Source organism: Amaranthus tricolor, chromosome 16 (genome assembly GCF_026212465.1).
Source record: "Amaranthus tricolor cultivar Red isolate AtriRed21 chromosome 16, ASM2621246v1, whole genome shotgun sequence".
Taxonomy (NCBI): domain Eukaryota; kingdom Viridiplantae; phylum Streptophyta; class Magnoliopsida; order Caryophyllales; family Amaranthaceae; genus Amaranthus; species Amaranthus tricolor.
The window spans coordinates 1,946,113-1,957,085 of NC_080062.1; the positions used below are offsets into that span (position 1 = coordinate 1,946,113).

General features: G+C 30.6%; 2 protein-coding genes across 2 annotated transcripts; one reads left to right on the forward strand and one right to left on the reverse strand.

Moving 5' to 3' along the window:
- The first annotated feature begins 22 nt into the window (after nucleotides 1-22).
- Nucleotides 23-1,201, forward strand: LOC130803313 (acetylajmalan esterase-like). Its single transcript, XM_057667511.1, has one exon. It carries the CDS (start codon nucleotides 23-25, stop codon nucleotides 1,199-1,201), a length of 1,179 nt encoding a protein of 392 aa, XP_057523494.1.
- Nucleotides 1,202-1,974: 773 nt separating this feature from the next.
- On the reverse strand, nucleotides 1,975-6,666 carry LOC130802276 (uncharacterized). The gene is made up of 10 exons (XM_057666222.1): nucleotides 6,261-6,666; nucleotides 4,887-4,982; nucleotides 3,747-3,831; nucleotides 3,548-3,669; nucleotides 3,419-3,443; nucleotides 3,255-3,338; nucleotides 2,829-2,858; nucleotides 2,643-2,748; nucleotides 2,474-2,548; nucleotides 1,975-2,387 (listed from the first exon to the last, which is right to left on the reverse strand). Exons 1-9 carry the CDS (start codon nucleotides 6,351-6,353, stop codon nucleotides 2,485-2,487), a joined length of 705 nt encoding a protein of 234 aa, XP_057522205.1. The 5' UTR covers nucleotides 6,354-6,666; the 3' UTR covers nucleotides 1,975-2,387; nucleotides 2,474-2,484.
- Between the last annotated feature and the right edge of the window lie 4,307 nt (nucleotides 6,667-10,973).

Sequence of the window (10,973 nt, forward strand, 5' to 3'; positions counted from 1 at the left end):
TCATCTGTCGTTAATCGTGATCATGTCTCCTTCAATCTTAATCTTTCTCTTTTTCATCCTTTCAACCCTATCAATCCTGTCATCCATGGCTACTTTGCACGATCTTCATCATCCCCATCCCATAATTATACCCCCTAAATACAACCGCCCAAACAAAATTTCAATGTTTGATTCAATATACCAATTCGGCGACTCCATTAGCGACACGGGTAATCTCGTCATCGAAAACCCAATTGGGGCTACTAACTTTGCAAACTACCCTTATGGTCAGACCATTCATCATCCTACCGGAAGATGTTCTGATGGTCTTTTGATGATTGATTTCTTCGCTCAATACTTTAATGTTCCTTTACTTATGCCCTTCCTTAACAAACAAGCCCGATTTCACCAAGGGGTTAACTTCGCCGTCGCTGGATCCACCGCCTTAGACAGTGCTTCTTTGCTTTCGAAGGGGGTTTTCTCACCGGTCACAAACAGTTCTTTGTCTGTTCAGTTAAAGTGGTTCCACTCTTATCTTGATTCTGTCTGTTCTAATACCACATCCCAATCCCAATGCGAGAAAAAGATGCAGAGATCTCTGTTTTTGATCGAAACAGGGGGTAACGACTATAACTACGCTCTCCTACAGAACAAAACAGTTGAAGAAGTAAAGATGAATATGGTTCCTGAAGTAGTGGGTGCAATCAAAAAGGCTGTAATACAAATAATCAATCAAACCCACGCAAATCATATAATAGTCCCTGGAAACTTCCCCATCGGGTGTTTACCGATCTATCTGTCTTCTTTTCAATCAAAAGATCAAACACAATACGATGAACTGGGATGCTTAAAGGGTCTAAATGGGTTCGCAAAGGTTCATAATAAGGCGCTACAAGAAGCAATTAAAGAGATAAAAGAGGAGTATCCAAGAAGTAAAGTGGTGTATGGAGATTACTACAATGCTTTGTCTTCGGTTCTGAGGGATGCAGTTGCACTGGGTTTTGATGGACAGAATGTGCATAATGCATGCTGTGGTGCCGCAGATCATCCAAATCATTTCTATTTGATGAAAATGTGCGGAAGCGAAGACGCATCAGTTTGTTCGAATCCAGCTCGTTATATTAGTTGGGACGGAATTCACTTCACACAACAAGCTTATTCACTCATGTCGGATTACTTGCTGCATCAAATTCTTCCTTCCTTCCTTCCATATTTAGATTAGATTTCATTCACACTTATTCTTTTTTTAGGATAATTTCTGTTATTTTTAAATTTACTTTTTATTATTACTTCTATTTGTTTTTGAGTTTTATTTTAAGGTTAGTTATTATGTACACTTTCAATTTATTCATATATATATGCAACTTTTTTCCAATTCTCTTTTTAACTGTATTTTATTCTTTTCTCTTACCATCATATTTTTATTTATTTTTACAATACTTCATACGACATGTAAATTTGGTTACGAACCTGCAACTTAATATTCCATGTTTTGATCAATTATCTCATTTTTTTTTCGGTATGATTCACTTATCACGCTTATATTGTATTTAATTCTTAATCTATTACTTGATAATAGTCAATTGATATCTTGTTTGATTCATCTCAATGAAATTTTTATTAACATAAAATTTTTATAATTTTTAACCAAATTCAATTAAAAATATTTAGGATTGAAATAGTGAATACACAAGTATAGTAAACCAGATAAATTATTTGATAGAAGGGAGTAGTATATTTTGGTGTAATTAACCTTGAGTGGAGATCGATTTAATATTTTGTTGTATGATATAATATATAATAATATTTAGTTTTACATGTTTTTATAGATAACTAATGAACATACTTCAATCAAGATAGCGCGACTTTAATAGGTTGACGTAAAATAGGTGATTTTAACAAATATAAGTTAAATCCAATAAAAATAGGCAAAAGAAAATCACCTATAAAATTAGCAAGTAGAAAATTACCTCTATTTTTTTTTGCTAACGTTATTATTGGTTTGTTTTATGAGAAAACTATTTCTCAAAAAGTTCATGTATGATTGAGTTTATGATCATATAATAAAAAAATCTATGAGGGAAAAACTTATAAAAAAGGATTTAAAGGCTACGAAGGTCGATCCCATTGCAAGATCCCTAGTAGCATACGACCTAATACATATTAAGAAAAAATTATCAATTTTCCAAACATTTCTCTTCTAGAAGTATTAACAAAATGTAAATACATTTTTTTTTTCTTAGTACTCAGAAATCAATCTAATAATGTAACAATGGGTTCAATCTGTCTAAATTTACAAGCCATTCTTTGTATGAAGATATATTACATGAATCATTGTAAAAGAATGAAGGAATTTCGATCACCGGTAACACCATCAATTTTGATACTAGTATGAAATACTCCAAATCCTGCACGAACATGAGCATTGTCGTTACTTCCAATACAACCATTTTACAATTACGAATACATTCAACGAAAGGGCTCGAAAACTTACAGTTTTATAGGTCATGACAGAATGACAAGGCCTAAATACATCGCAGCACAGAGGAATATGAAGGATATTACTCCCCTGCAGGAAAATTTTAGTGTCAAAACTCGAGGATATACAAGAAGAGTAGATTGTATGTATGAATACGATTTTTTTTCTTGTTTCGGGAACTTACCAAATGAACCCCCAAGCAACACCGTTGCAAGGGCAAGGGCAAACCTCGGCAAATTTCTCAGCATCGCTTGAGTGAACTCTTCGGGATATTAGATCGTCATAGATATCTGTAGTTTAACATGAAAGTCAGATTTGAATGTCTTGATTCTTGAACATATATTGAAATAGAAAGGTAATCTAACTGTACCATAAACTGAAAACAAACTGTTCATAACACCTGCAAAACGAAACATACTAGTTAAGGGCCGCTATAAAAGCTCTATAAGTGGACAACCGATGGAAAGATCTAGATTTACAAATTTAGATGATAGAAAATCGGAATGAATAAAGACAAAGAATCCATTTGAACGACCATTATATTGGTTATGTAGTTGACCTCAATCTTTTGGGATTAAGGCTCAGGCATTGTTGTTGTGTAAAAACTCTCTTAAGTCAATCAACAACAACATTCCATTATCCCAATGCCATTAACTAGTTTCCACCTAAGCGGGATTTGGGGGTTATATCAAATGTACGCAATATGACCCTTGTTAGTGATAACAAAGAGGTTGTTTCCGATTAAAAATTTATCAAAGAAATTCTATCAAATGGAAACGAGAGCCAAATAACATACCAATAAAGAGGATGACATATTTAAGGATATGTATTTCGGTTTTTTCTTGCAAGATCCAAATTACGGCAAGAAAAATGATAAACCCTGTATTGTCATCAGCGGATCTCATGCAAGTTAGTACGATTAATAATCAGTTTGAGGGAAGGCTAAAGAAACGTACTTACCTATACACAATCCTCGAAGTGTCCACTGTTTATTACCAAGAAAATCTTAGAATGTCAGTCGACAGTCGTTAGGGGAAATAATAGGCAGAGAAGATAAAAATCGAAACTAAATGCATATTTGATCGTTACATTTTGGGCTATGAATAGCACGACAAGCAGAGCTACTCCAAGACAACCCGCAGCAATTCTCGCTGTCGTAAGATTTGTGGAGGCAAGTACTAAAGCCATTCCCCAGAATGAAGAGCCCAGATCTGCATGTGCGAAAAGCAGATAAGATGAAGAGCACGTCGTATTGAACAAGGTGTAAATAAGGGTTCAAAGGAATTACATCCAGCAGGTAAGATTAGCCAATATGCACCACCGCGTGTTTGTGTCATACCGCCCTCGTTTGCATGAACCTGAATTCCTTCTACCTAAATACGAGCATAGAACAAGTATATAATAATCATTAGCCACCATAAGTACACAAATTTCATTTACGTGATCGATATATTTCTCTTTCATTTACGTTTTCCACTTGACATAGGAAGGCACCAATTTCATTTCTCACCATACCATAAGTACACAAATCTTTACTGAACTTTTCGTTGCCACCATTTGAGCCTCGCTATCAATACACAAATGATGTCAACTATCAATAGTTACGTCCAACTTATTTACTACCTCGAATTTGAATCAAATCCTAATGTTAAGATAGGAACAAAGGGAATACCGAATACTCGAGTATCAAGCACAAAGACATGATTGAAGGATTAAATGACTATGGAGATGTGATGACCTACAATCATTGATTAAACTTCTATAGATATCTGCTCACAATACTTGCATTTTCCACAATACTCCCATGTCTTATAGATATCTTGCATTTTCCATGTCCTTTCAAGCTTCTTTCGTAGTAAGCACACAAAAGCATTTTAATTAAACTCTTTCACAAACCCCATATTCTTTTGTCCCTTTCCTTTCTACGATATGTGTAGTGTAGGTAAGTTTGAGTCATGGAGCTCCCTATGACTTTATCGACGCCTACAGGATAACTGTTGGGTTGGCTTGTTCAAATTCTAGAGTTAGGAAATGTCTTTAACTTGATATATAGAGCAAGAGAGATACAGTTAATTATCACAACACCTCCCTCTTGAGTACCCATATGCTATGTCACTCGGAATGTTCACTTTCATTCATGCACCCGTGTCCGATCCTTGATGCTCGGACATTGGTATAGCACTTACACACTTCATTTTAGGCAAAAAAATAAATATTTAGACATATCCGACACTTGGACATGTACCAGTATCCGACATCAGCACTCGAGTCCAAGTAATATAGCCCTTATGCAAAATATACATCCCATACAAGGAAGGATGAGATTTATGAGGAACAGGGTGTCATATCTTATATTTGCTACTCACATTAAACTAAAATATCTATGTTATATAACAAACTTAAAAATGAAGCTCGCAAAAGATCTTACCGAACCACATGTAAGTAAACATGCTATAGCATGACTGACTTCATGAAGAAAGACGGTAATAAGCTTGAAAGGTGTCAGCAAAAATGTACGCCATAACTGTCAATCAGAAGTGAAACGTTGTCACTCGGAAAATTAATCAAGCAGATTGCAAGTATGCAAATAAGTGAACAAGTGTAAATAGAATTCCAACCAAGAACACAAAACATTCAAGCAATTTTAAGTTAAACCTAACCATTACATAAGATTCTAGTTCAACACTTCAAATAAAGATAGCATATTTACAACAAATGACAGAAAACGAGGATGCCCTGATGACCCGAATTACATACTTAGTATCAAATCATGCCCGCGTCTAAGTTTTGTGCTTTGCATTCTTGTAATAGGTCAATTTTGCTTCACCCGAAACCCAATTGGGCATTTAAGCATCACTATTAGCTACTCTATAAAGTTCATTAAGGCATTGGATCCAACAAGAAAATCAAGCAAAAACCCTAATGCAGGGCTCCCATGTTAAATGCTTAAAAAGTGCACAACAAGAAGAAAAAAACCCTAAACCAAGGCAGTAGTGTTAAAATGCTTAGGAAAACACTAAACCCAGAAAAAATCTCACAGTAAAACTGACGCTGTAAATTACAACATGAAATTCCATACTTTTACTCGCACCATTCAACAATTAGCATGCTAAATATGCTATCATACTTCTTTTATTATGATTTCGGAGTAGGCTAGAGAATCTCAACAGGAAAAGGAGGAAATTAATACTTCCTTAGGCGGTGAGAATCGAACCCCTGTCACAAAGGTCAAAGGGACATTCCTCAAGCACCGCACTAACCCATAATTCTCCATCAAACTACCAATTTATTAATGTGATAGCAATTGGATTTTTACTACTTTAATGGGTGTTTTCAATCTCAAACTACAGTTTTTCAAAACTTGAAAAGTATTGTAAATCCAAATTTAATGGGTGTTTTCAATCTCAAACTACAGTTTTTCAAAACTTGAAAAGTATTGTAAATCCAAATTTAAGCAACTACGCCCAAATACACCAATTCAATCCATAATACCCCTAAAAACTAATTTTAAAGTTCCTAAATGATCCAAATACCTAAGATCTTACCTTCTATCTGAATCTTAAACTCCAGAGTAATTAAAAAGTAGATATTTAGCAAACTCAATATCATGGCAACCACTAATACAGAAAAAAAAAAACCCAACTTTTATATCAAACACTACATTATTATTGAAACTCATCATTCAAAATTTCACAAAAACCACAAAAATTGATATAAATCACAAAAAAACTTTCCCTTTTTTTTGGTTGATTAATAAAAATAGCAATAATGAATAAAAGGAAGAAAAAAAGAAGAAAAGTACCGCAAGAATAACAAGAGTGAAGATGCCAATGGTGATAAGAAAAGCTTTTTGATCATGATTACAGCACCCTTTCAGCTCCCAATTTGGATTCATAACTTTATTTCACCAAAAAAGTTCAGATTTTTAGCAAGAAACAAGAAAAAGTTTCAAACTTTGAACTTTCTTTCTTGCTGAAATGTTAATTTCTTTTCTTTTACTCTCTGTTTGGTGGGAATTTGGAAGGAAAAGATGAAAAGCCAGATAGCCAATTATGTTTTAGTATTCAAAGTTTTTTTATTAAGAATTCTTTTAAAGAATTGATAGAAACAAACAATGACAGTGGTTGAAATAATGGATTTTGCAGTTAAATTTATATTTAGTGTATTTTTTTATTGGTTTTGTCTGTCATGGAGTAACTACCTAAAACCCAATTTGACTAGTTGTGAGTTGTGAGTTGTGAGTTGTAAGTTGTGATTTGTGAATTGGGAAAGACGCGTTCGTTATCAAGTTCTAAGGAAGGTAAAGGCTAACCTAGTTTTAGGACCAAATTGTTCTCAATAATCCAATCAAATTAAAAAATAAAATTATTGACAGGTAATTTAAAATAGGTTGAATTATTACAAAAATAAAAGGAAAAGATGAAACATAATTTGATATAATAAGTCATTTTTTAAAGGATCCATCAGCAACAAACTAAAAGTAAAGGTTGAATTATTAAAAAATTTTCAAAAAGTGAAATTATTCGCAGGTAATGAAAAATAGTTGGTATTTATAACAAATTTTCCCCGATTTTATTTGTATTTGTTCGGAAGCACCAAACTTATTTATGAAAATATTTTTTCGAAAATATTTTCAGGTCAATAATTTGTTTGAATTTGCCAATAATAAACTAAATTTTGCTTGATCAAAATAAATTCATCTATTGTTTATTTTTAAATAAACCTATCCATGCGGTATATTTGCTAAAAATAAACTCACTTACAATTTAAAACATCTTTAAAGGTTCTTTTTAAGTTAAGCACTTAGAAATAAACAATAGTTGAGTTTATTTTCAGCAAATATAACAAAGATAAGTTTATTCAAAAATACACAATAATTAGGTCTATTTTCAGTTGATCGGGCAAAGCTTGGTTTATTTTTGACAATTTCCCTAAAATCTTTACATAGGAAGTTTTTCTAGTATATGTGACATGAATTAAATTTATGTTATAAAAGGATGTAGATAAATTTTTTTACTATTACGTCAACATATGATTCTCTTAAAAATAGAATCTTATAATGATGTTTTGATTTTAGCTTTTTTTATTATTGATGATACAAGGAAATTAATACTTCTAATTTATGTTACAAGAAAAAACGAATAAATTATCCTTATGGTATTTTTTGGGATTGTACTTGACCTTTTTTTAACAATTTCAAGAATAAAAATTCTACTTAAAAGTAAAAATTTTAGTCCATTTTAATAAATTGTTTTTTCAATTGGCGATTATCATCCCATCATCTGCTATTATTATACATTATTAATCGATTTACCAAGAAACATCCAATAGTAAATTGAAAAACTTATCTAATAAAAAAAAAGTAGGTACATAACCTCTTAAAAGTTTCTATAAAAAGTTTAATATTATTGCTTATCAACTGATTAATTAAATCGATTTAAATTTAAATTTAATTGGTTATTTAGAATGAATAATTTTATATAGAAGTTTTATAAGTTTGAAAGGCGTTTCACTTGCATGTAGTATGAGATGTTATGTAATGTCTGTCTAGTTCTTATACACAATTGTAGCCTATAGGCCTCTCAATATGGCCTATTATTGGGCTATTTATTTTTACCAGAATAAACATGGACTGAAGGCTTGGCCCATTTAATATTGCAATGATATGAATTATTATGATTACACAAATTCTAAAGCATCTTTATGGTGAGATAATTTTTATTGAGTTGGTTTAATGTACACTCATGGTCTCAAAATGATTATTAATAATCTTAAAGTAGTCATTTACGATTTTAAAGTGCTCACTTTCTAGTCTTTGAGTAATCACTTATAACCTTAAAGTAATCACTTACAATATTAAAGTGATGACTTTGAGAATGGGCTGATTATATGATTTCATCTCATGATGAGACGATCTCATATAAGATATGATATGGTATTAGAGATGTTTTCGGATCGATTTCAAGTCAGATGTTTTGGGTCGATTCAAAATCATATTTTGTGCCCACATTGATTTTTTATATAATTTTAGGTTTATTTTAAACTCGGGTCAAATAGAATTCAATTACAATATAGGATAAGTATTAACTTATTGAATCTATTTTGAACACCTCTGTATTGATTATGAATATATAATATGACGTATGAGGTGTCAAACAAACTAAAATTAATTTCATAATATTCTTTAGCACCCAAAAAAAAAGTTTAAATTATGAATTTATCAATTAAAAAGTAATATAACCATATATAAAATTAATCATTCAACTCACCTTATACTAATATACTAATATTCTCGACTAGTAAACACTTTTTGGCTTAGCTTTAGATGGTGAGATGAGCTCAAGAGCATATCGAGATCATGGGCCATTAAAATGGGCCATATACCCACATTGATCTAAAGATGAAATCCATTATCAAATTGGGGCCCACCTCATGAGGCATGTTTGGGGAAAACAGGAAGTAACAATCAAGATAATAAAGTTTAGTAGGAGCAAGTGATGGAGTATATTATCAAAATATGAACGTTTCTTCCTTTTTTTCTGCAACATTTGCTGGGTTTATTCTTTTTATTCTATCTCACTTTACTCAATTTGCTACTTCATAATTCAATTTCCAGAATAAAATTATTTTGATATAAAATTTCGCAAAATAAACTAGACGAATAGGCTTAACCTAATGATTGAAAGTTTTCCATTTTATCATTGTAATAAAGATTTAATTGTCATTATCTGTATGAATAATTAATTTTCCCTTTCATATTGCATGTAGAAAATTCTCCGACCTTATTCCGATCAAGAATGAAACAAAAACATATGATAACCAACAACCTATAATTTTGAGAAGGATAAATTATAAGTGCTAATGTTTGAGTGTCAACTATATTCACTCGTGATCTGTTCGTATCGATTTACGTGCTGATTCAACATTTAAAATAATTAAATAGGATATTATATAGTCTTGCTTCTGTGTATGGGCCTTATTTATAAATGACTAAGTACAGGACAACACTATATATGACACAACACATATGGTACAAAACTCTTTAAGCACAACACTTAAGCGGCCTACACTTTATAAAGCGGCTTAACACGATATAATTTCATTTATAGTTCAGTCTTAACACGATATGATTTTCATTTATGATTCAATCTTATGATACCTTCAAACGAATACATGTTATCAAAACTATTAAAAGATACACAAAACAATTTCTACCACGAATATATATGCAAAATCATTATTGATATTTGATTGGTTCAACAATAATAGAAGTACTTAAAGATTTAGTAAATTTTCCACATACCGATTCACACTTGCCGACATTTCTTTCTTTTACTAAAGCTAGCTAGCTTCATATTTAAGTTCACGTACACATTGACATAACTATCTAGCTAGCTTCATATGATAAGATGTTACGTTTGGTATAATGAATTATCTTTTAAGCATTGAAACACCATATGACTCAATTCCATAAGAATTTTCTAAATTATATATTGCAAATTTTAAAAAATAGAAAAGGTACTTCATAAAAAGAATAATGATATTAAATTACATCAAAGAATCACTAGATTCTTTTTTATATATAGACCTAACTTTTACAGATTATATATATCATTCTCCTTAAAAAAATAATATATGAATGTATGACGTAAGAAAATTTACACCATATACTTCCTCTCATTAATTTCATTTGTTTTTTCTATTTATTTTTTACGCAGATCTCAATGTAAATTTTTATTGTAAATTTTTAAAAATTATAAAAAGTTGATATTTATATTATAAATATACATACTAAGAGGTTTGACACTAAAACGGGAGAGTATACGTTTTTTCATATAGATCAATGATAAATCATAGTCAAAGTTTGACATTAAAATTCGTAAATTCTATTTGAGAATAACATATGAAAACAAAAAGAGTATATAATAAGATTTAAATAATTCAAATACTTTTTCTAAAAAAATAATTCAAATAATTTTATATTATCATTATTATAATTATTATCATAATTACCTGTAAAAGAGATAATAAAGTGCCCTTATGATTAAGCTAGTTGCCAACATAAAAGAGCCAAAACTAATGGTGTTCAACTTTCAATAATATCATAATTAAATGAGTTTGAAAAATCCTCTTTGTATTTATTGTTTAATTGTTTTAGATTAGATTGAGGAATAACTTTGATCGAAAGTAGATTGGTTTACGGTCTTATCAAATACTCCTGAAGAAGAGACTGAGAGTAGTGATCAACTCCTAATCATATATTACGAGAAAATTCATTTTAATTATTGAGAAAATATTTAACTTATTAATAAAATATATTGTTATTTAATTTTGCATACGAATACTTAAATTATTATTTTGTAGAAATAACAAATATTATGGTGTTTATAAATTGTATTTAATACTTTCATATAAAATTTAATACATCTAAAAAATATGTTCCAGCATAATAATAAAGAAAAAACTTATAATTATCTTATATATATTTGTATATTTTTGACACCTTGAAAATTTT